Source organism: Onychostoma macrolepis, chromosome 08, assembly GCF_012432095.1.
Source record: "Onychostoma macrolepis isolate SWU-2019 chromosome 08, ASM1243209v1, whole genome shotgun sequence".
NCBI lineage: Eukaryota > Metazoa > Chordata > Actinopteri > Cypriniformes > Cyprinidae > Onychostoma > Onychostoma macrolepis.
In genome coordinates, this window is record NC_081162.1 from 20530980 (window position 1) to 20557758 (window position 26779).

At 38.0% G+C, this 26779-nt stretch overlaps 1 protein-coding gene and 1 long non-coding RNA gene across 14 annotated transcripts in view; one reads left to right on the forward strand and one right to left on the reverse strand.

Moving 5' to 3' along the window:
* The first annotated feature begins 244 nt into the window (after positions 1-244).
* LOC131545273 (uncharacterized) lies at positions 245-26692 on the forward strand. 12 transcript variants are annotated; one of them, XR_009272393.1, is made up of 11 exons: positions 245-1361; positions 1503-1898; positions 4826-4874; positions 5087-5159; positions 14814-14859; positions 15547-15605; positions 18262-18423; positions 18564-18662; positions 22214-22395; positions 23695-23878; positions 24060-26692. It is a non-coding gene; the product is annotated as an uncharacterized LOC131545273 (long non-coding RNA). The 12 variants fall into 12 exon arrangements; XR_009272395.1 differs by lacking the exons at positions 245-1361; positions 1503-1898; positions 4826-4874; positions 5087-5159 and adding exons at positions 9289-9423; positions 9525-9705; XR_009272392.1 differs by lacking the exons at positions 245-1361; positions 1503-1898; positions 4826-4874; positions 5087-5159 and adding an exon at positions 9399-9705.
* elavl4 (ELAV like neuron-specific RNA binding protein 4) overlaps positions 5369-26779 on the reverse strand; it is a 79704-nt gene continuing 58293 nt past the window's right edge. The window contains exons 6-9 of one of the 2 annotated variants that reach the window (XM_058783947.1): positions 23723-23876; positions 15727-15952; positions 11768-11806; positions 5369-9391 (exon numbers count right to left, since the gene is read on the reverse strand). In XM_058783947.1, coding sequence (XP_058639930.1) covers positions 9064-9391; positions 11768-11806; positions 15727-15952; positions 23723-23876 — 747 coding nt within the window. In that variant the 3' untranslated portion in view covers positions 5369-9063. The remainder of the gene's footprint in view (positions 9392-11767; positions 11807-15726; positions 15953-23722; positions 23877-26779) is intronic. The other variant, XM_058783948.1, reaches the window with a different exon arrangement.

Below are 26779 nucleotides of genomic sequence, written 5' to 3' on the forward strand. Positions count from 1 at the left end.
TTACTATCAAAATTACTATCAAATTTATTTATTTATTTAACAAAAAGAATCATAATGGAGATTAAAAGAGCCGAACTTTATAAAACTATAACAAATGGTATATATATATATATATATATATATATATATATATATTAGTGCTGTCAATCGATTAAAAAAAACAAACTAATTAATCGCACATTTTTCTGAAATTAATCACGATTAATCCCACCTAACATTTAAAGTTTTAAACTGTACTTTTATATTGCAATAATTTCACATTCAATATTCAAATTAATGTACAAACAACTTTTTTTTTTTTTATGACTGAAGGCCAGTATCACTGATACCAATACTGATTTCTCTATTAAATTGAGAAATTATCAATTTTTTCCACTCCCGTATTTACCTATTGACTATAGCCATTCAGCATTAGAGTATAATTGAGAGATATCAATTTATTACACTTTTAAAAAATAACTTAAAACAATCTTCACATAAACCCATTATAATAAATGTCATATTTACCTGTACCCTTTAGCAGAAATATACAGAAATTGAAATTATTAAACACTAAATACTAAATTAAATATAGATGAATCCTTAAAACTATAAAAGTTCTTTTTTCCTCTTTTTGTTTCTTTGTCATTTGATTAATAGACATCACAGCAGCTGGTTATTAGGTTATTTTGGCTGTTATTTCTTTAAGCTGCCGCTGCTGAACGTGACTCCGATCTGACACGCATCATATTTTCTCTCAACTCTTTTTACCATTTCTGACACACTTCAGGTCATAAAGTCTCTATCAATGAGCTGACGAGTTGAATCGGGTGTGTTAAGTGAGGGAGACAGTGTTCTTAGACATGTTCTTAAATGTTACTCATATAAAATATATTACAAGCAAGCACAGTTTTAAGGCAGCTTTAATCGCCTTTTTGGTAACATCATGAGTTAACTGACCATGACGTTGATGCACGTAATTAATTTCGCGCTTTGATATGAAATGATACAGGGCCAGTGTACTGACAAATAATGCTACCTATCAGATTATGCTACCAACACTGTATTTATCCTACTGTAAGGGTAGGTTTAGGGTGGGGGTAGGTGTACATGTTAATAAAGCCTCACACCTTATTAATATCATGCTGGAAGCAAAAACAGACAGGTAGCACTTTTTGCTATCGAATTATGCTTTGTGCCAATTGAGCACGCGCTGCGAGAACAGTACTGTTTCCGCACTGGTTTGACTCGCGCCTGCCGCTGAAGTGAAGAGAAGTGGAGCGCGCGTCTGAAATGTCTCCCGTTTGATGTGGTTGTAAAGACGTTCTGCGACTGAATAAATTCACTTCTTGTCAAGAGAAAAAGTGACAGAAACAGTAGTTGTGAGTGCGGTGGCCAGCCTTAGCTCCACCCCTTCGTTAATTGCGTGAAATATTTTAAAGTGAAAAAATTAATCGCCTGCATTAACGCGCTAATTTTGACACCACTAATATATATATGTATGTGTGTGTGTGTGTGTGTAGATTAGTAAATTGGAGACCCTTGCCAGCGGATAGTGGTACTGGTGATGGTGGACTGCCTGGTCTGAGACTGAAGAATGAAGCGAGTGAAGCAGACCTATGCCGTCTGTCTCCTAACAAACAGGCACCAGATCCTGGGCCCCGGCCAGAGGGGAGCCCTGCCACCCAAACTGCCATCTCTCCCTCGCCCCTAGAGCCTAGCAGGGAGGCGAACGGCCACACGCTGTCTGACAGAAAGACAGAGAGAGCAAAGCCAGCGGGCCATATGTGTCTGGTTGTGAGAGGAACTCAAACCACAGACTGTCCAACTCAGAAATGCTGCAGCTGCCCAGCTCTTCCTCATGGCAGAATTAATGGAGCGCTCAGCGTGGAGAGGGGTGAAAAAGTCACAACTAAAGAGTAAGATGCCTTTTTGATGGATATACTGATTAGTATCTGTAAGAGGAATGTTTCTTTCATCAAAAGTACGTTGTAGTCCAAGCTTGTAGTATATTATTTCATTATAGTATATGGACTAGACAGTTTAATCAAGTTATATCTAGCTCTTTTAAAATACTAAACCATGTTATAGAAGTGGTAGCTCTTCTTTGTTAATTTCAGTCTACAGTGATGAATGCACATTTGTGACCCTGGACCACAAAACCAGTCATAAGGGTCAATTTTTCAAAATTGAGATTTATACATCACCTGAAAGCGGAATAAATAAGCTTTCCATTGATATATGGTTAGTTATGATAGGCTGAGATACAAGTATTTGAAAATCTGGAATCTGAGGGTGCAAAAAAATCTAAATATTGAGAAAATCGGCTTTAAATTTGTCCAAATGAAGTTCTTAGCAATGCATATTACTAATAAAAAATAAAGTTGTGACATATTTACAATAGGAAATTTACAAAATATCTTTGTGGAATGTGATCTTAACTTAATGTCCTAATGATTTTTGGCATAAAAGAAAAATCAATAATTTTGACCCATACAATGTATTTTTGGCTATTGCAACAAATATAGCCCAGCGACTTAAGACTGGTCACATTTTATGGGTATTATTTTTACACAGAAATATATGTTAGGTGTGTTTTGTATCGAATCTGCTTTTTTAAATCTCTAACAAAAAACAAACAAAACAACAACAAAAAAACAATAAAGCAATAAAGTTTCATCTGTGGTGTATAAATGATAAAATCATTTTGAAATATAAAGCTGCAATTAAATCTTTTTTAGTTTGAAGAGTAAATTGCCTTCAGTATTTCAATAATCAAATTTGTGGCCATTTTGTTAGCTATCATATTATATTATACTGTATTATATTATATATTTAGAAACTTAAGTTTGATATAATGCAAATAAATTTACACCACAGACTATAATATGAAGTGGCGTTTATTTAAAAAAATACACAAGCACATTTTTCTGGCTGAATATAATGTAAACAAAATATTTTGTAACTATTTTTAGTGTGACTGAAGTGTCCAAAATACATCAGTATTATATTAGTCATTGGCTGCACTAGTCTTGAGATATTCAGCATTGGCGAATGTCTGTTCAACAGGTGTGTACAGTCATATGTTCATATAAAGAGAGATCTGTCTAGCTGTTGAATGTATTCATGTTCCATTTCATGGTGAATGACATAACTCCTTATCTTCAGAGCAAATGTATGTCAGATTGTGAGATGCATTGCATAATAATTTGTCACATATGGCATCATGCCAGATGTTTACGGAAGACAGCAATCAAACAGCGGATGTGTGCATTACTCATCTGCCATGTCTTTTCACAGCAGATACCTCACAAGGTGAAGCCGTCGTGTAATGAAGATATGAGCCCCATCAGTTAGATTCAATATCTGACGGATCAGATCTCCTGCCTTTGTTAGGAGACTGTGGGTAGTAGAGGAATTTTTAAAGAGTAGGCAGATGACTCATGATGCCGATTCTCTTCCTTCATGGGGCTTTTGCCTCATTAAATCCTTAACGGTGTGAAGAGACTTGGAACGACCTGATGGCTCTATCACACCCCTCGCCCTTTTTGCCCTTCAGCTCAGCATTGAGCCCTGCCCACCCCAAGGACATAGACCACCATTAAGCCCTGCCCACCCCAACGCCACAGGCCACAAACTGAGGCCAACCATCCATGTGGTGAATCAGAGCACCCACTACCATACTAATTTGCTTTAATGAATCCTACGCCACATTTTGATATTATAAATGCCACCACAGGCAAATTGCGTATCCAGTTATATGTCAGTACAAATGTTGTTTGTTCAGTGAATAGGGCTGTATTTTTTTGTTTCAGGGGTGATAAATGAATTAAATATATTAGCTTACGTTTTATTTAAATTAAATTTTCTTCATGTGGCTCTTCTTCATCCTAGCCGTTTTAGACTTTGTGTTGACACCTGATGTGTGAAGTTTGTTCATCCGTTGCTGCTTTTTACCAAAAGCTGTTTATCTCGTTTTTGTTCCTTTTTTGACTTTTTGAGTTGGAATTTGAGGTGAGGTGGCCATGTCTCACAGAAAGTTTAACTGGAATTAAAGGAAGTCAATTTAGCACAGTTAATGGAATTCTGGGAAATGAAGTGCTCTTCCACTTGGGTTTATAGATTTAAGTACAAATTTTGTTTATCTATCTCTAATGCCTATAAAACCGTTATACTTTTAGAATTTTTAAACATCTTTAACTTTCAGACAAGTCTTTGTGAAGCCATCATTTAAAGTGGTTTTAAAGTGGATTTAAATCTTTTCTAGATATGAAATGATGACAAGTGTTGTTTGTTAGGTGGATGTGCCTTTTTGTTTCAACAGTGAAATCTGAATTATATTTGCTTACTTTTTAGTTGCACTAATTATGTTTTCTTTGTCTCTTCTTCAGTTTCTATATTTCAAACATCTGTTTGTTTATCTGTCTGTAAGTCCTATAATACCTTTTTATACTTCAAGAAGTTTTAAGCAATCTTTAACTTTGTGAATCCATTACTTAAAGTTTGTCAAAGCTTTCTAGTTAAAAATGACACTCGTGGCAGTTGTATATGCTTCTTGGGTTTTTAGTTCATTTAATGCTTTATTCAAATTCTACATCCTGTTTGCTACCGCAATACAAATTCAATTCTAGTTCACACAAACTTGGCACTTGGCCTCTGATGTCCCAGCATTTATCCTTGTTTTCTGGTATGTACTGTGTTCTGCGGTTGTGTTGTGTCTGTAATATAGTGTGTTATTATATTGTTTGTTTTGATTGTTCTGTTTAGATATACTTTCTAAAAATGTCTTGAGCACTAGCTGAAAGCACTATATAACACTATTTATTATTGTTTTTATTGATGCCAGGAGACGAGATTTTTCTAGAAGACTGATGTGACTGGACTCTTCCTCTCATGTGAGTGTACATCATTTAGAATATTAAATATCATTGTATTTAAGTATGTTCTACTACTATTTTCTTTTTAATTCAAAACTGTGTGTGTTTTTAAAGCATTGCTGCTTGTAGTATTTGAAGGGCAGAGAGCTGCGGTAATTCTCCAGGAAGGAAACAGGGGGCACTGTGCTCTCATGTCTCACTACATCACATCTGTCTGTTTTGTATTACAGCCTAGGAGAGGATATGCTTAATGTAATAACCTACTGGAAGTTTCCGTGCCTCTCTGCCAATCTCAACTTTTGTGTGAGTAATAACGCTGGTATTCACGCTCATTGGGATAACTGATCAAATTCTTATCAAAAAGGTGCAGCTCAAGTGACATTTGGTGCCTCTGGGGTCTTGAGAAAATGAAACTTCGCGGGAATATTTCAGAGATTAGTGGGTAATAGTTAAATCACCTTGTGTTACGTGAGGAGCAAGCCTCTTTTTCTTGAACATGACATGGCAGCACACAGCTTTCAACACCTTATTTTATTGTCCCAACATTCAAAAGTACAAATAATTCAAACACAACAGTTTTATGAAAAAGAAAAAAACATTTACAGCAAGTATTTTTTTCCATATTTTGTTTCCAGTTTCAGAAATGACCTAAACTAGCAAGGATAACATGAAGTCATTCATCGCAGTAATTTGATTCGTAATAAGAATAAGGATAATGAGAATAATATTAATCATAGTAACAATAATCAATAATCGATAGATAAGTAATAACGTAAGTAGGAGAGACCAGCCTGGTCCGGTGAACTTTTTTTTTTCTTTTTTTTCATCTTTTTTTGTCTTTAAAGATTTATAGATTTTTCAGATAGTAAACAAACACATTTCAGGAGAAAATGAATTATGACAAGAGCCTTGTTCCTCACTTTGCCTTCCCTCCTACACTACTGGCTGATGGGTTCCTATTGGCAGGCTGCCACTATAAGGCGCTACAGGGGGAGAGACACTGCGATATGGGCACGCACTATAGAGGCACGGCCCCGCATTTCCAACACCCCCGCTAACTCTCGCGCGTCCTAGACGCTCTCCCGTGCAGTCATCCACGCTCAGACACGCGGAGGGTGATGCCATTAACCAAAAGAGGAGGACGTAATGCAGGAAATTTGTTCGTACATCAGAACAACATTCTACTGGGGTCGTTGCATAATTCAAACTCCCAGCCGCAGCGGGGTTTGAGAAGGGCCGTGCCGCCACCGCCGCCGCCCCCTTAGAGGCGGAGCAGAGGAGGATGGATGGCATTAGAGGTGGAGGAATGTAAGACTGCTCATGAACGTGACTTTTGTTTTTCGTTCTCCAGCATTCACACCGGTCTTTACAAGAGCCGAGCTCTCCATTCAGGAAGTTTACCTCTCAAAATAGACTATATCTTAGAAAATATATAACAGGTGTCCTCTATCAAATATTATCTGCTATAGCTATTTTTGTTCAACCAGTACAATCAGTGTCAATGCTTTTTATTCTTTTCTCCTTTTTCTGGAGTGTCAATGTGGTTTAAATGAAGGTTACAGTTCAGATGAGTCGATGAATCATACTAAAACAATGGACACATATCGATCAATCAAATTAGGGCAGCAAAGCCTGACATAAACGTCGTCGAGATCCATGAGAAACTACATTTCAGACCCACATTTTTGCATAAAGTTTAATCACAAAGCAACGGTAGTGTGTGGAGGGAGGGCGGGAAGTGGCTTTTAAAACTACACAAACTTATCACAGGTTATATTGAACCAGAACAACTGTTATAACATTCTATTAAGACTAAACTTTATTGAAAAAGATTTAAAGATTTATGTTTAACAAGACAAGAAAAAAGCAAGAGCAAATTGAACTATCGGCTAGGTTATGCATAGCGAGTAACTGTTTCTATTAATAAGGGAAGAGCCTCACCAACCCTCTTGACATTTTTTTCGTTTTTGACTTTTAAATTTTTTTGTATTGTAATTTTGATATATTGGTACAAAGCACAAACGTACTAAAATTTCTCAGTGCACAGGACTAATGGAAGAGCGTCTCCCCTAGTCATTTGTTCCCTTTAGCTCAGAAAGACCCCCCCTCCCTGTACCAGAATCACGCAAAAACACAGACAACATAAGAAAGGAACAAGTAAATAAATAAATAATCGAGATAAATAAATAATTTAATCAATGAGACAATCAATCAATCGATCAATAAATAAATACAGATTTTTCTCAAGAAGCTTTTTGTTCGATTTCTTTTGCTGCGGCGGAAAATCAAATAAATCGATCCAATTTTTCAGTTCTTTTTTTTGCGTTTTTTTTCTTTATCTTCACAAGCGACATGACAACATATTAAACAGGATTCCTCACGAGTTTTTCTAAGTAACTGAACCATCACTTCATAAAGTTTTCATATGAAAAAAGACAATCCCGAACGAAAAACAGTGACAACTCAGATAGATATAGATATTGGAACAGAAAATGTAGACTATATATCATCTATTTGTACACAACAAAGAAAGACACAGTCGTAATAGATCCTTTGAGGAAACAAATACTAGACTAACAGAACTAGCTAATTATCGCTGAATTTCGACAAACGCTGTACACTCAGCAAATAACCTAGAAGTAAGCAAGCCAAAGGAATGTCGCCGTGGACGCCCGAATTTGTTCGTCTGGGCTTTCTCCAGACCAGACGGCGACCGACGACGGCGATTTCGAAAGAATAAACATCAACGAAAGAAGAAAAACAGCAGCTTAATATAATGCCAACATCGAAATTTTCTTTTTTTTCTCTCTAAACAACACGAAGAACAACAAAGTTGGATATTTAAGATATGTGAACCATGTAATATAGCACCTACTGTTGATCGCTAAAGGAAGTACATCTCGAATGCGATATCACAAAATCATAGCGAATTAAACATAACCATGTATATGTCATCCGAATGGAGAAAGAAGTGTGTGTGAGCGCGTGTGTGTATCTTTATTACTTATATCCCAAAGACGGATGGTCTAACGTAAATGAGTGGACGATGAGTGGCCTTGCTTTGGGCTCTTGACTGTGAAGATGTGGTTGGCCTGGGAAGACCCCTCTCCCTCTCCTATTGGGTATCGCTGTTGAATAATTACTGCTATGAAAAATTACCTGCCTGAATTTGCATCCCTTGATAAATTCTTCCATCTACAAAATTCTTCCATCGCCAATCCGGTTCTCCCCGAAAAACAAACGACCTTGGATCCTAAAAAGTACCACGGCAGAACGAACAAGACAAGGTGGCACCTGACCCCTCCCCCCTTCCCTAATTAGCCAGTCAAAATATTTTTCTCTTTTTTCAAATCCAGATTCTTGTAAAAATTCTTCAATAATTATTTTAATCATTATTTATAAAAATAGATCTTCTTTCTCTTTATTTTTTCATTTTTTCTAAACGCATTTTCAAGCAAAGAGATTTTCTCTTTGGCAACAGTGTGTGTGTAGTTTTTTTTTTTTTTGACGCAACGTGTCATCAGGAGCGCTAGCCCGTCCCTTCCCTCGCCCCTTCCCCCTGATTCCCCCGTGAGGACAGACGTGTGTTTTGTTTGCAGTACAAAACCAAAACTATGCTAGAAACATCTTCTGCATTAGAGAAAAGGGATGGCCTCATCCCTGTCAATTCATTTTGGGGATCTCTAACAATTTACACCAAAACAAATGAATGAATGATCACCGATTTTTTTTCTTCTTCTTTTTTTAAAAAGAGTCCCCTCCTGTTCTCTTACCAGGGAGGCGTTATTCTAACGACAGTGGATCCGGATTTAAAAAAGAAAGAAAAAATCCTGAATCGACACCAAGAGAGTTCGATCTAAAGAAGGACATTTTCTTCTTCAAAATAAGGGCGGTCTGGTTTTGCTACTGTTTACAGAGAAAAAAAAAAGAAAAAAGTAAAGACAACCACGAGAACTCAAGAAGATATACAACAGAATCCCTGTACCACTTCCAGGGTCTCCAAATAATGAATATTCTCAATTTGTCATTTTGTAATACTTAGGCAACATTGGCTTATAGGTCCAAAGTTATATTATAAGCCATATCCAGTTCTTTTTTGTGGGTTTGTTGGTTGGGTGTGTTCCTGTTTTGAGTAGCTGAGTGGGCAGAGGTGGGTTTTTAGTATTAGAGGAGCTGTAAGGAGCTACACAAGTGATGGGAGGGGAGTTCAGGACTTGTGGGTCTTGTTGGTCTTGAAAGACACTTGCAAGACACGGTCACCCAACCGATACCCATTCAGACTGGCGATGGCCATGGCCGCTTCGTCGTAGTTCGTCATGGTGACGAAGCCGAACCCCTTGCACTTGTTGGTGTTGAAGTCACGGATCACCTTGACGTTGTTGACAGCGCCGAACGGTCCGAAGAGCTGCCACAGGACGCTCTCGTCCGAGTCCGGCGACAGGTTGTAGACGAAGATGCACCAACCCGTTCCTGTGTGACCAGGGATATTCATCCCTACTAGACTGGTCATGCTATCGATGGTGATGGGGGAGAACCTGCAGGACGAGAGACAGAGTGAGAAAGATGCGTAAGTCAAGCTGCCATTAGCCAAACTTCTAGCTGACTCTTCAAGGGTTACGCTAGCAATTTCAGTTTCAGTTTTTCAACTATCTGCTCCATGTTTTTCAGGCGGAAGGCAACCGGAGGGTGTTTTTGAATGCCGAGTGAAAAGGCTGCGCCCCGGTGCCGGCTGCGGGGGGCCGCACCGAAGCAACGGGTGCCGAGACGCAGGATCTATTGGGGAACTAAATTACAGGAACTCTGCACATTAATACCTTCGAAATTCATCAGAGATTTTGCATGCAACCGAGTAAATCTGCTCTCATTCTCCTTGTAATCTTTCCATTCTTGCCTTTTTTTCCTCCCTCATGATACAGAGATTTGAATGCTCAGTTGATTTCACTTAATTGCCTTTCCGCTTAAAGGAAATTTCCACTTTAAATAAAAGGTAAATTGGATAAAAGGTTCATTTCGTGTGCCACCTCTCAAGGAATGACTATAGGCATTATTGGGGTGTGCTTTAATTGAGATTTCCGCTTTGCTGCCGTCGTCGTCTTCGAATCCAAAAGGTTTGGGGAGGGGGATAGGAAGCTGCCAGCGAGCAGAAAATGGAAGCAGCGCTTTCCAGCCAGCTAGCACGGGGAACAGAGTGTATTCCACCCACACCCTCTGCCGCTCCGCAGTGTGTGACTGTGATCGATAGCACTGCACGGACTACAGGGCCGGCCAATTCCCTGCTTCTTGTTCTGCCAAGAATTACTCAGACGTTTCATCTGCGTTTTAGCCCGTTCGTCCTGGCAGAGTCAATACATCTGTCTCTCTCTTTCGCTTTTGTGTCCTGTCGCTTGCGTCTCATTATGTAAATGAAGGGTATAATGGTAAGTCGGCTCACTTTGCGCCTTGTGACAGGCAACCGTCTCATGACTTCAATTATGCTGGTGTTTCTGTGTAAATAATGAATCCGTAGCCATTATTCATCGAATATGGCTTCATGGTAATTTGGATGCCAGTCATCTGCGGGCGAGCGGGCGAGGGTCGGACTAGCGGATTGCTGACACAGAGGTGTCTGGTGACTACTAGGGCAGGGCCGAGCGCTGTCTGTTGTTCGAACTAAGGCGAACAGTTGGATGAGGAGTTGCATAGCAACAAGCGACTGACCTAGAGCCATCCCACCCTTCCGAGCTGCCCACCTTCACCTAGCGATGCTCACTTCTTCAGACTGGTCTTTGTTCATTAATTACCTTCTATGGCGTGCTCTGTGAGCACAATGCTTCCCCAGCGCCCTGTCGGTTTCATCTCCCCTAAATTTTCCCTCTCTTGAGGCAGATGGGCTTATTTGACAGCTGATCGCAGCGAGTGTAAATAAAAAGGAATCTTTCGTCTCGTCATTTGTTTTGAAAGACGCCGCTGCCTCATTTGCATATCCTGTTTCATTGTTGCACTTCCCGTAACTTGTCAGATTTTGCAAAAAAAAAGCATGTTTTCTTTCGAACAACAATCGTTAGATTCTGATCAGCCAGCGCCAAAATGCAAAGGACTTTTCTAGAAAGAGGAGAAATCTAGCAAATGCGGAGCCTTTAGTCTTAACAGAGGTATCTGAAAGAAAAAAAAGAAACGTGCACAATGCACAACCTTTCATGCTACTCCCTCCATCTTAGCCTTGAGTGTTCGAGGGACATCAAAGTGTTTCAATAGATACTAAAATATGCAACAAAATGTCATAAGCACTAAAACATGTTCAAAAGAAGCCTTTTCACTACATCCACAGCAGCACAAAGCAAAAGAACATGAGCAAACCCAACTGATCAGAGGCTCCTAAACCTGCAGTGAAACACTACATTTCCTGCAGGGATCCAGGTGAGCTGTCACCCCCTCCGTCTCGCTCTAGACCAGCTCATTCCAACAAATAAAATGGAAACAAGTAGACGAAAAACATAATAGCCTTCCATCGATCCGTGCATTTTAGATGTTATACGTAATGCATTGGGAATGTACATAATTTTGTTCAATTGTTGTTAGCGTGTAACCCTGAGCTGGACGGAGGTACGGCTTCAGCCCCTGAATCCTGTGGAGGCCACGCTTCAAAACAGGAGCTACACAACAATAAAACACAAAATACCAAAACGGAACTCATAAAAATTTTTGAATCATCATAATCAAACACTACAAATTATAAAAGATACTTACACTTTTAGGGCTACAGATTGGTAGGTTGAAATAAAAAAAAAAAAAATCAAGTAAAAAAAGGCAAAAGAACTAAAGAGAAGGGAAAAAACCTTGAACTGAACTGAATGCATGTGATTTTCAAAAAGAAGGAAAAAAAATCATACTGTCAAACATGGACATCTGGCATTCGGTGAAGTTTTAATTACCTCTTAACGCCATAGGCCATATTAAGCAAATTGTCCAGCCTGTAAAGAGAAGGAGGGTTCTGGGGTTAATGCCAGGCAGATGGTTGACTCACTCAGTGGAACTAATGCTACATCCCTGCCTCACTGAAGGAAGACGCCCATCTAGCGATGGGCCATTACACTGTGCTGCCCCATCAGGCATCTCACAGAGTCAATCATACATCCAAAGAACAGCAGACTTGCAGCAGCACTAATAGTAACAGGAGGCCACTTGAATGCCTACCCAGTTATTTAGCCTAACAGTGCTGCAGTCCTAAAATATTATTCACTACATCATTTATGTAACATATATACAAATAAAATTGCAATAGTCTGACTCTAATTATTTAGATCAATTAATAAATGAAGAGTTGAGATGCAAAAGCCTCTAAGTGCCGTTTGAAATTTTCTAAAATGAGCATTTTTATCAGGCTCCTATGTGTAGGTTCAGTAATTTCACTTTAATGGCAATGAATAGGTTCTTTTCATTGCCCTTTAAGTGAAATAACTGAACATAACATAGGAGCCTGATAAAAATGCTCATTTTAGAAGAAAATTTCAAACGCATCTGAACTCTTCATATATATATTTTTTCAAACAATGTGGGGAGTTGTAATTAAATTAAGGATTATTTATAATGCACTGGTAATTATTTATATTTATTTATGCTATATTTTCTAATATGATGAATATATATAAATATATATTTTATTTATATTTTAAAGTTGCTGTGAATAACCCTGAGCTGGAAGCAGATTCAGTGGAAGCCACGCCTCAAAAACAGGAGCTTAAATTTATTTGGTTAATATATACATATTTCTATCAATTAAGACGTTTTATTTATTCATTATTTTTTTGGTTACATATTTAATACAGTAAAATGAAGAATTCGGATAAATTCGCCCAGAAAAGAATGTGTATATTTTGAATATATTGCAATACTGTAATGTATTTCTATAGTGACAATTAAAGAATGATTAAGAAGGATATGAACAAATCGAAAACAAAACTCAAAAAGAGAAATAAATGAATCATAAAAACAGATACTCAGAGTGAAATATAACGAATGAATCTTAGTGTCTGAAGACGTGCAGATAATATGCTAGTGTTATGGATGAAATTGGTCTGGGGCCATCTTTCAGCCTACCTGAAAACTTTAATATAAAATGACATTTCAATGAAGTTGGAGGCAGGATGTAATGCAGCATTAACTGGGAGTGCCCTTTCTTCTTCTTGCTGTCTCTTTCTTGTGCGTTCTCTCTATTAGCCCCAGTGACCCAGCGGGCCGGTGTATTACGCTTTCCTTCCCCGTCAGTCATTCTCATTTTAGGCTCCCGCCTGTTTGGCTACTCTGTGACCTCCGTCCCTCACTCGGCTCGGCCTTGTCTCATTTCCTATTAAAACTGCTGCAAGATGGCCGACAGGGCTAATTACTGCTTTCTCACATTTCAAACTGAACTTCTCCAGACAAACACACACGTACACATGCTGGCCCTCCCTCTCCGCAGTGGGTCAACAGTTGGTGACTCTGCCTTCTGTGAATTTAGAAGAAAAACGGAGCCAAAATAAAGCGAGGACATTCAGTGTGTCGAGTCATTAAGATGCCAATTAGCCAATTAGGGAGGCAGGTTGCTTTGTGGGTAAATGAGTTAATTGGAGAGAGGGCTCTGAGGTGCAAGAGCAGGCGATGTGTTAGATATATGCAGGCGTGTCTCAACCCGGCTCGGCCCGGCCTACAGCTTTTCACACTTCCTCTCCAAACACACACACAACACAATGAGGCCTTTGTAAGGCCGACTAATACATGCAAATGGGACTCATCCTTTTCAGATCTCTTCAATAATAAGTGCTTGTGATGTATGAGGAATTAATTACTGATTTCTGTCATCAGTATTGCTGTGCAGTGCTAATTGCTTGACGAGTCCTGTTTGTCTAAACAAAGGATCTTTTGCTTTAAAGTAAACATCGCACCGACAGTTCATGTATCTAGAGGAGATAGACTGTAACCCATCCAAAGTATTTTATATTTATGATACAACTGAATAATGAAATATTTTGAATGGTTCTTATGAGCTGCTGTATAATAGAGTCCATTATGTTTCCATTCATAAGATTATGAATACACTGATGTGTAAAAGTTCAGTATTTTGTTTTTAGGTGAACTCTGACCTGAGAATTTGCATTGAAAAAAGGTGTTTGACCAAAAGAAGATAAAAACATCATAAATTGATAACCTATTCATGCAATATAAAGAATACATACTTGAACGGTTTGCACATTCTAAGCTCCATGGTTTGCATTTTTGTGAGAAATTGGAGCCCGGTCTCATGAAAATGCGTATAAATATGCCAAATAAAAACAAAAACTTGTGGTATTGGTACGCAAAAAATGTACTTTGGCGTGCATATGATACGCATGTGTTTGGCGTGCATACAATACCCAGTTTTCGCGTGCATATGATACACAGTTTTCGCGTACATATGATACTCATCTACCCCACAAACCTAATCCTACCCATTGCGTAGCATATACACGCCAAAGTCAATTTTTGCGTTTCAATACCACAAGTTTTTGTTTTTATTTTGCGTACTATTTATACGCACTTTCTTGAGATCGGGTTGGAAATTGATATTTTAACATTTCAAATTCATTATGTATTACTTTATCGATTTGCGGTTGGCACAATTTTTTTTGTTTTGTTTTTGAAAGATATCAGGCTGTAATTATTTCAGCAAAAATACTGTAAAACTGTATTATTATGAAATATTAGAGCTTTATATTTTTTGTGGAAACGAATATGGTTTTAAGGATTATTTAAAATAATGGATTTTTCAGAAGCACTGAATGTTAATAAAATAGAATGTTTTTGTAATATTATAAATGTATTTACTTTCACTTTTGGTTAACTGAATGCATCCTTGCTGGATAAAACATTAATTTCTTTGAAAAAAAACTTACCCCAAACTTTTGCATGGAATGTATTATGTTATTATTTACAATTCATAATGTATTTTATTATTTTTTCCAGCACAAGAGTCCTGGAACAACATTATATCCTGTTGCCAATGTTCAAAGTAAGTTTGCATACTTAAATTGCATATATAAGTAGTGGTTCAAAAATCTACTAGTTCAGCTAAGCATATACTGATTTTCTCAGTTTTGATTAAACCAAGAAAAATGTGTTCTTCGTGTCCTACAAGCACAAAAGCACTAAGTATCATTATGCTAATTGGCTAAAGCTAACACTATTGATACTATATCCAATGTCTGCTTGATTGTGAGTTGATATCTGCAGCTATTAAGCAGTAAACTTTCACTGCAAAATGACCTCATCTATTTTGGCAGGCTTCGCCAGCTCGAAGCTCATAAGACGTGACTCATAGTTAATGTGAATTAGCCTGCGAGGAAAGGAGATCTTAAGAAAAGTCCTAGCAAGTCAACGGCAGGATCAAAAGGTGTTGTTATTGTTGTCTGTGACTAACTATATGCGTAGTGAGGAGACACGGCAGAGAGAATTTACTTCACATCGCCTTTAGAAAGGTTGGGAAGCGCTGCCCAGAGCTGTAAAGGTGTTAGCTGCCAGAGCGAAGTTATTGCTGGCCTGCTGAACTGAAATGAAAGGAACAGATGTGAAATGAAAGAAGGGGAGGATGGCGTATGAGAAAAAGAAATCAGAGGGACATTGTGAACGACAGAACCCCACTGTCTCTTATCAGTCCTTCGCTTCGGTTTCTTTTCTGAATCTCATTTTGTTTCTGCAGATTTTTGGGAGCAGCTATTCCTCGGTGGTGACGTGACACACACGACTTGAGCTCTACAGGTAACAGTTTCACAATCCAGACACCTATTTTGCCTTGCTATTCCACCAATTTTGATGTGAGTTTCAAAGGAAGCTATGTAAGAAAATATACATATTATTATTGTAGACTGACTGTATTTACCTGAACCTCTGCGCTTGGTGGTGGAGGGGTCCCGGGTAGCGGCGGTTGGGGGATTGGTACAGCTGCGACAGTAGTGCCTGGCTGGTCTTCTGGCTGGGGTTGTTGGCAAACTTCACTGTAATGGGCTCGGCGGCACCTGAAGGCTTCTGTCCATTCAGACCCTTGATGGCTTCCTCCGCTTCTATCCTCTTATCAAAGCGAATAAAGCCCACACCCCGCGAGCCACCTGTGGGGCCAGCACACCAGAAACAACACACCATACGCTTACTGGCTTTATCCGGTCTGCAACAGCAACATCAATGATACGTTCAAGTCCTCATGGAAAGTTAGTATTTATGAGTTGGAAAGCCGTAATTATGGTGGTTGGAGCAAGATGGAGATGCACCTTTTCTACAAAAATTTCAGGTAGATTTAAAAAACTAAAAACAGACGCTACATCCATTGCATCTGACATATTTTCTCATCGACATGCCCCCAACTCAGAAACTCTGGGTGTAAAGGAATAGTTCACCCAAAAATGAAAATTTACTGAAAATCGACAGGCCATCTAAGATGTAAATGATTTTATTTCTTCATTGAAACAGATTTCGAGAAATTTAGCATTACATCACTTGCTCACCAGTGGATCCTCTGCTGTGAATGGGTGCCGTCAGAATGAGAGTTCCAAACAGCTGATAAAAACATCACAGTAATCCACATGACTCCATTTCATTAGTTAATGTCTTGTGAAGTAAAAAGTAAAAAGCTGTGTGTTTGCAAGAAACAATTCCATCATTAATACTTCAAACCATTGCTTCCTGTTATTAGTGAAAAAAGTTGCCTCATCTGAAAACTATCCAAAACAGTTCTAAACAAACATGTATGTATTTTGATGTGAGAGGACAAGAGTGGATGGACTTTTTCACTGGAGGAAGCGTTATTATGGATTTTGGCCAGAAGCAAGTTTAAAATTAAAACGCCTTGATGAATTTATTATAAACACGCCTCTTTTCACTTCACAAGACGTTAATACATAGAATGGAATCATGTTGATTAATTGTGGGTTATTATGATGTTTTTATCAGCTGTTTGGAATCTCAATCTGATGGCACCCATTCACTGCAGATGATCCATTGGTGAAATCTTACGTTTCTCCAAATCAGTTCCGAGAAACTCATCTACGTGCATCTTGGATGGCTTAAGGGTGAGCAAATTTTCATTTTTGAGTGAACTACTCCTTCCCCACTGGTGTGGTGGCCTTTGTGTGTTCAACTAGTCAATACAGTCTTTCCAACATTGACTTGAACGCACCAAACACACAAATACACAAACTTCCTGTCTCGCACACCTTCATTCAGAATGATTCATTTCTATATTTAGAGCCTGAAAATGATTCGGCGTCGACAAATGACAGAGATATGCAGCCTGTGTGACGGATTCTTGCTGGTGTCACATTATGCAAATGAGGTGCGATGCAACGGGGAGATTCTATTGGCCGGCTAGCATTCCGGTGCTGTCAGGCAGACGTGTAATTTGTTTTCTTTTCTTTATGAGAGGATGGCGATATTGTGTGGAGATGCTGTCGCCCCGCCGGTGTGGAAATCGAGCGCGTGTGTGCGACGGCCTCACGCTGTGTAGTTTGCGGCAGCTGACGGCCACACGCCGCCTCATGGTATGAAGCTTGTCCGCGACATTTCCGCCGTTTCCAAGGCGATGGTTTTGACCGCTACCTGAAAGTAACATTTAAAAGAGCCTGGCTTACTGGGAGGTCTTTTGTTGGGTTGGTTTTTAATGAGACGATCCTTCTGCTCTGAGGAGGTGCGTGTGGAGATGACTTGCCAATAGGGCAATTTGCATAATACAATGAACACGTATTTGTGTGAGAGCGTGCGTGTGTGTCTGCTCTCTGCTTTCTATATTGTCAGTTCGTTCTCCTCTCACTCTCTCTCTCTCAGCTGTCACCCGCTAGTATTGATGTTTTCTGTTGTGCTGCCTGATTGTCTATTCAAATCAGTGTCTTTTGATACGTTCCGTTCTGCAAACAAATATTTGCACACAATCTTTTCAATGCAGTGAGCTTTCATTCAGACTGCGGCTGCATTACTCTCTTTCCCTCGCAGCGTGAGTCATTCCTGACAGCTTTTCACTTTTCCCTCTTCCCTCTCCCTTCCTAAAACCTGCTCTCTTTAATTAGACCGTCAGAAGTAAAGGCTAGAGGAACGAAAAGCATGCATTATTCCAGAGAGTTTAGGATGCACGGTTAGCTTCGTGCTCACCATGGAGTGATGTTGAGGTCAAAGCAGAATCCTTCGAAAGTGGAGCAGAGAGAGGAAACTGGGAATGACACCTCCTCTCTCTGTTCCTCTCTCTGTCTAGAAGATATTTGACATGCAACAGCTCAAGTATCTAAAAATACAAGAGATTACACATTCCGTTTCATAAAATTTTGATCCGAAACTAGACGACTTTTTGTTTCTGTCTGTCAGTTTAAGTGTGCAGGAATGAACTGATGGATCTGACATAAACTATATGCTATCTGTGCTTTTGCTTGTTTAGGCTGCACACAAACACCGGCTGAGTCCGAAAGCGGGGAGAGGAAGGCATCAAGACATGTCTAAATCCTATGTCTGGTAACATCCCGTCTACTATAATGCCTTAATTGCTTTTGAAGGCAGCAGAGATGTATCCTCCACATATCCCACAATGTGCGGTTTGACGGTAGGTGGAATAAATAGAAACAACATGATTTTTTTTTTTAATAAATGTATTTTTTTTTTAAACATATGTCTCCATTTCTTTCTTGAAATAAGTACTGTGGTGACTAAATGTTTGTTTTAAAGTTCTTTTTGCCTCATTAGATGTGACTTGGAAGCCTATCTGAAACCAGTTTCCTTTGATGGAATCTTCATATACCATGCTGCCTTTGAATGCTGTCATTGGGAAACACAGACTCAGAGGTTAAAGGTCAAGTCCTTCCAAACCTATGATATGGCTATATTTGGAAAATCATGCTAGTTTTTCTGTACAGTACTATATATGCACAGTATGCAGGTGTATCAGGAGCTGTTTAAAGTAAACTGCATTCAGTATAGAATGCTCAGTATTTAGTAAGGCTGGAATACGCTACACGTTTTTCTGCCGATTTACAGTTTGGAGAAGTCAGCAGCAGTTGCCGAAAGTTAGAGCCAGTCTGCAGTTGACAGATCTCATAGAAAATCACATGGTCACAGCTTCAGGCTATGAATCCATCCAGTCGGAGGATATCAGACATGTTTGATATTTTGAGCAGATTTTAGAACACATTTTGTTTTCATTTGTCAAGCGTAGCAATAATGTGCATGCTTCTGTGTAGGTTTGTTGTGATCGGAACAACTTTAAAGTCTGGTAGTGTGTGATCCTCAGTCATTTAGTGTATGATGGCCAGTTTTTCCTCTGTGACTATTACAAAGTCGGTAAGTGTATAATGTATAATTCTGTAGTGTATTCCAGCCATAAGTATAATGCTAGAATTCCATTCCTTGGCGTTCATATATCTGTGATTTTTAAATAGAAAAAAAAAATTATGTTAAATGGACAAAGCCTTGTTTGAAAGCCTTTATTATTGAAGGTTCAGGCCTTACAGACAGATATCTATAGAATTTCTTATAGAAATTGTACTTCATTTACATGTTTTTTTTTTCCATAACACACTGCAATTTTAATTCATGCACTTCTTCCTGTCATTCCAATTCCAATTTTAAATTCAAACTTGTAAATTGAAAAGGGGCCAATTTTTCATTTCAGAATTTTGCACATCCCTCATATCATTATGAATAATGGGTCTGATGATGGTTAAACAGCAAACTAATATTTTAAACTAATGTCTATTGTTTCCATTTGTCCTCTGGAAGTCTGTTTTGTATCATACCTTAAAAAAAACAATGTAGAGCCGTAGGGCAGGTACTCTGTAGTATGATTCAATCCAGAGGTTTTCGGCACTGCACTAACACAACTATAATGAAATCGTGATGGGATCTTGGTTTCCTTGGGTAGAAATAGTGCTGACCAGTGTCATTCAGGCTACGACTCAGCAAACAGCTGACGATCTATCAGACGCCTGCAGAATCGCTAAAATTAGGGTCCAGAAAATCTTGCAGTTTAACAGTTAAAAAATGCAAATGGCGCCTTAATGTTGACTTTTTTCTTTTCCCCTCGCTTCCCTGACATTACCATAATGAGCCTGCAGCCGTTTCTATAACAGGCTGCCTAAACAAAGCGAGCGGCCGGGCTAAAACCGGAGACACTGGCACCGCTAGCTCCTTTTTAGCGCTTATCATGAACCGAACAGAGTTACGGCTACAATGTGCCGGTTAACAGCATTATTCTCCCGGTAATCACTCCTACCTTACGTAACTTTCTACCTGTACTTATCTCAGCTCAGCACACATGAAGCCGAAGAATGCTGAGTTTAATAATAACCGTGACACACAGAGCGAGCTCACAAGAAACAGTGGCAAGAGACCGCCATAGCCGGCCTGACAAAGCGCTTTCCATTGCACGCCCACTGTTCTGGTTCTCAACACTTACTGCGTACGGGAGAGAGAGAGAGAGAGAGAGAGAGAGAGAGAGAGTCCTTTGGGGAAAAAAGGGAAAGCTCAGAAAAGCTCGGCTGTTAATGAAAGCCTTCTCTCCTCTGTCTGAACATAAGCACCTCTCCGTTGTCTCTCATTCTCTCACTTTTAAGTGGCTGTGCCAACTGTATGGAACATTTATTAAACTAGTGCGCTAAATATATTATGAGGAAAAAAGCCTACACCTCTTCGCCGTAGCTTCTGCCTAATCAGAGAAAGGAGAGCGACGTCCTCGTTTTATGTAACTTTTAGTTGCTGCCGCTACAGATGGTGTTTGAAAAGGCTCAGTAAGGGAGGTCTTTGAAGACTTGAGCAGCTCTTTGCCTGGTTCTGCCGGCGCACTGCTATAAATCCATCTGTTTGTCCTTGTATAATTGGAGGCCAAGGCAGCGGTGTCATGCCATGCTTTGCGATGTCTGGTGGAGCATCTCGATTCATTGTATACATCACAGATCCTTTGTGTTCGACAGGCCTTGATTTGGACACCCATCGTGCAACGTTGGCTCAAATGCATTTTGACGTCGTGTTTCTAACCGTTCCTGACAGCGCGCTCACACTGTATAGTTAATGGAATTCAAGTCATGGGAAAATATCAATGAGCGGGAAAAGAAAAGGCGGCGGAAGAGGAGAAAGCGTAGCATTTTAAAAGAGGGATTTCTACAAGTAGCTCATGGGAGCGCAGTCGTTTTTCACTTAAGAGGCGCAGCTTGTAGGAGCCGGCGTTATGGATCAATTGTATTTGCTCTCATTGACGGGACATGTATTGACTGCTAGGCAAGGCTCTGCGGAGCCTGTCTGAATATTTGACTATTGATCAAAGGGCCAAACCTATCATACTTCACTTAGGTTACATGGTAGATTTAAGTATTCATGCCGTGGATTCAGTGAAATGCTCAAAAGCTTTTCAAATCCCTGCAATTTAGTCACATTTCCTAATAAACTCAAAACAAACAGACACACCCTAGGGATCAAGTTATATAAACGAGACACGTAGGAAGAGGACTTCCATCGCAATACATTATCCTTTCTGTGAGGACGAACAGAGAAAATGCTTCCCTAATTGTTACCAAGAAACTTATGACAAGGATGTATGATGTACTATTATTTCAGAAAGGCAAAGCCGCCGCTGTTAGTTTATCATGCCATATGTGTTTGTCTTTATTAATGACTTTCGCTGTTATTTCAGGATGCTGTGTTTTTCTTGAAAGTGGCATATAGAGGAATATGACACAAAATTAGATTTGCCTTAAGAAGCATGTAGCAGATGTTGGCTTGACTTTTGAAAATGAACATCTTGATTGACATCATGTTAGCTTTGTGAGCGATGTGATTTACACATTAATGAGTAGGGATGGAAGTTGATTTTGGTTGAGATTCTGATTATAGTTTCTTAATTCCTTTAATGATCCTTGCAGTATTTTTGGCAAAAAAAAAAAAAAAAAAATGTATCCTAATTGTGCATGGTATTCCATACTAATGTGTTTCAGTGAGGCATCAGTTGATTCAGAAATTCAGTATCAGTGACTTAGTTCAAGAGTAGATGATTCAGTTAAAATAATTGCGTCATAAGAATCATTCTTTTGCCATAAATGCACCTGTACAAAATTTTCTGTTTTGCTAATGACATCAGTATTCAGATATGGGGCAAGTGTTGTTGTATGTACCACAAATGGCTTGCAGTGATTTTGCTATTATTAAATTCTATCAGCATATATAGACGGCCCATGCGACTGGTGACAATCTGAATTTTCAACAATCATGTGAGATTTAACTAAACGCAGAATCCTTGTTTGGCTTTCAGGGTAGCCCTCTGATAAGTAGCTTCAAAAAGAAAACATTCCTTGATTCTTAATCACTAGCAACTCAGGTTTAATTAATCATTAGGCTCTCTCCTGCAGACCCTTTTCTCCCGGGGAGCCTTTGCAGGGCCAGAGGAAGGATCCGTGTCAAGGGAGGAAGGTCTCTGTGTGTATGTGTGCATGTGACCATGCAGCGTTCCTCAGCAGTTCTTCAGAAAAGGTTTGGCACCACTAGAACGTGGAGTACATTTTCCTGTGGCTTATGCGATATTGTTTGCATGGTGAGTGCCGTTATGAATTATGCAGTTGTAAAAATATTGAATGTGTAAGAAATTCAGCTCCATGACCATTTATATCCTGGTTGATTTATTCATGATGTTGGAGGAAGGATAGGCCATGGAGATGACCGGATGATTTAAAATAGACTCATCAGTCTTTCCATGTCATGGACTTGGTTCTAATGTTCGATGATTATTACGATTGGGATTTATGTTTACGGTTAAATACAAACAGACAACATGCGCATACATTTACTCACAGAAGATGACTATGAGATTGAGTTTGTGTGTGTAGTTTCTATTACAGGGTTTCTGTGGGTCTTAAGAAGGTCTTCGGAATTCTTAATTCATAGAAATTAAGGTCTGAAAAGGTCTCAAAATGGAGCAGAAAGTCTTATATTCATTAAATCATGCCATTAAATATTGTAAAAAAAAAAAAAAATCTTCCTCAGTATTTTTTGTCTTCACATACAAAAATCTAAACATCCTTAAATCAAGATGCATTTACTTGAAATGCAAATGGAACAAATTAATTTTTGTATTGAAATTGAACAAAATGATGTGAGTTTATGCTTGTTTTCCCTTTGAATTAATCATATATTTTACTTAATTTTGCTCTTCAAGTAAAGTATCTTAATTTAAGAATATTTAGTGATTTGCACTGGAAAACAAGGCAGAAATACTGAAGAACACTTTTTCGCAGTGTAATCAGATGGTACAGTAAAATAAATTTTCATATTCTAGTGGTTGGGAGCAATGTTTTTTTGTTGTTGTAATATTAATTTAAAGTAATGGAGATCTGTTGGAAGTTGTATTTTTAAAATGTGAAGTGTTGCTAATACAACACATTTTCATCTAGCGATCATATTGATGTATTGCACAGTTCAATTTCCTTCAATTTATTTATTTGGTCTTAAAAAGTCTTAAATTTACCTTCATAATACCTGGAGAAACCCTGTATTAGTTGTAGTGTGTTTACAAACACTTTAAGTTTAATTTCAGTCGGACAAAAACAAAAATTCATCTTTATAAATGTCATGTCAATGATAAAATCGCGCAAGTCTGGTTTTTTCAAAACCAAACTAGATAATGCCGTTTTAGCCTGGCTTCCATTAAATTTAATATGGAGCCAACAAATCATTCAAAGATTCAAATCATTCAGAATTCCTTATGTTTTGGCTTTAACTGTCCTATGCATTTTTTAAGAAGCTGCAATAAAGTGAAATCTTATAATAAATTGTGACTGTATGTGATGATTTTATATTAAATGGGAGATTTTGTTTGTTTGTTTGCATGCTACAGGGTGAGAGAAAAGCGGTCCCACTGATACCTGTGACCTGGTCGACGAGAATGCGAGAGGTGATTATCCGTCCATACTGAGAGAAGAGCTGTTCCAGCTCCTTCTGGGTCATGGTCTTGGGCAGCCCACTCACATACAGATTAGCGTCACGGATAGAAGCCGAACTGGGCCGTGCATACGAAACCTGTAAGACAAAAAACACACATTGAGCATTGAGTATTTGTTGCAGTTGTCAAACTATGGTGGTCTGTGGTGTAGGAAACTCTTGAACTCCACATCCACTTGTGCTTTTTTCATTTCAGTTTAGCTTCTGGAGGATACTTGTTCAGGCGATTTATAACCAACTTCTTGCATTTTCAATATGCAGCATACAGATGCCAGAGGTCGTCTGCGCACCTGTTCTGTCTCGCACTGTGCTGGTGGGCTGTATTCTTGCATTGACCTCGAGAAGCTAGAGACTTCAGAAAGATAATGCCTCCAAATCCTCCACTTAAGAACAAAGAAGAATCCCTTTTACTTATTATAATATTTTGAAAAGGAACAACTTGCTGCGAGGGATTCTCTGTGATCCTTGCTCATTCACAGATAAGGGATATACACATGACATCTAAAGAGCTTTGCAAATTGTCTCAATGGAGGAATGAAAATGTAAATTCAATATTAACGTGCACCACCTCTAACCCAGTTTCTGAGGAGAAACAATATACCCAAGAAATTGGATACTTAAAGTACAGTGGTTGAAGTTCATGAACCCTTTGAACTACAGGCATAATTGCAGTCTATTCTGAGAAGTCTCCAAAAGTCATAAAGAAAAACAGATTTTTTTTGTACATAATATTAAATCTCGAAATGTAGCAATGTCATTTTTCTTACAGTCTTTATTATTCTAGGTTAATGTTTTCTAAATGTTTCTTGTCATATCATTTATAATGTACTTCATATACATTTTTATATTATTGTTTAATAATATTTTGTGTATATAGAATGCGTGTGTATATTGTTTCTTGTTACAAACAATATATAGGTTTTTTATTTATTTTTTACAAATATTTTAGATTTTTTTCTATGTTATATATTTTTAATAGTTTATACAAAATGTAAAACATTAACCGATTAAATGCAGTTGGTATCATGATTTTGTTTTTACAGGATTACCTATTGTTAATGTATAGAACCTTATTGTATTGTATTGTCCTGTAATTATTTTAAGTATTACCAAATATGTTTCTATTAAATACTTTCCCAGTTAAGATCTTTAAAGCCTTTATTATTCTAGATTAATGTCAAAATTTAAATTTATACATATTTATACATTGTTACATATCAAAAGTGAACAATACTCTATTTGTGAGTGTGTTTGTGTGTATACATACACACACACACACACACACACACACTCACTCACTCTATATTTACCATATACTATTGTGTTTTATTATTGTAATTCATGTTTAGTTTGAAATGTAAAAAAAAAAAAATATTAGATTATAAAGAGATAAACATTAACTTAGATTAGTTAATGCAGTTCGTATAATTTATTTTTATTTATTTGACCTAATTCTCTATTAAATGCTTTCCTAGTTCAGGTCTACTCAAAGCATCAACGGTACAAATTGAACAGTTTTAGTTTCTTCTCTACAGTTGTACAGATTGACTTGTTTTTAGAATAAGGATCATGAACCTCACTTAAAACCCACAGCAGTAAATGATAAAGGCTAATTTGTTTTCAGAAAACACACATGATGGAAGAGCTTGTGTGCGAGTGTGAGAGAGAGAAGGCTGGCTGTCATCTGTGCTGAATAACACTTTGGAACCTTCTGTTTGTGCCTAGAGTGAGAGCCAAGCCATCTATAGCTCTCTCACCCTCGCATTCCCCACACGCTCTAATATCAGCGCGCTGCGCTTACTAGCACCTTGGACAGCGCTCATTCCACCATACTCCCTCCATCTAGCGCTCACCCGGCACGTTCTCACCTTTCTCGACTTGTCAAACTCTGCAGCACCTTGGACAGTGTCTGTCACACTCTGAAACACACTGTACTTGTTTTCAACTTCACATACCAGTCTCTTTCTTTTTTTTACACACATGATGCAATTTTCACCCATTGCAACCATTCTCAATCAAATCTCAAAGTCATTGGCAAATTTAATACCATAATGTCACTGAACTTTACACAGTAGTAGAGAGATAATTAGGTATTTTTTAAAAAGTAATCCTTGTAGGAAACTTCAGTGCTGTGGCTCATCCTGGATTTTCTTAAATGAGAATTATTTTCAAAAGGATAGTTCACTCAAAAATGAGAATGAATAACTTACCCTTATGTCTTTCCAAACCCATGAGACTTTTTTTTCAGTTCCACTAGAATGTCATAGTCCATATGACTGATTTCATACAAATATTATTTTCATTTCACATGACTACTTTTATTACAAATATTTCATAAAATAGTTTCATGTGATGAACGGACCACAATTTTAGTCACCATTCACCAATATTCTTTCCCTCCACACTGTTAACTGCTGTAACTGACTCACAGTGTTGGACTTGGGAACCTGATCTTGTTGTTAAAAAAATAAATTGATTCATTTAAAAGATCCTACTCAAAAGAATGATTTGTTCATGATTTAACCATTGCTACTTCTCTCATGAACTATAAAAGAGTTCCTCAAGATTTTCAGTAAATAATGACTTAAATTCCAATTTATTAATGACACAGATGTGTTGTATGTCTTTAGAAGACTTGGAATTTCAAGTATGTGATTCTTCTGAATTTATACACATTTTCAGATTTTGCAAACTGAAGTATGAGCCACACGAATTGTGTAAATCCAGTTAGAAAAAATGCATGCATTTTAAATGTTTGGATACCTTTCCAAATTTCTAATGAGAATTTTTTTATTTTGAAACTTTAAGGTCTCCCAAGGTTTTTCCTCCAAAATGAAAGCTTTATAATTTATCATTTAAAAGCAAAGTAATAACGATATAAATATTATTATTGTAATTTGTTGTTCTATAAAATAAAATTATCATAAAAATAATTTTAATATATATATATATATATATATATATATATATATAAATTATTT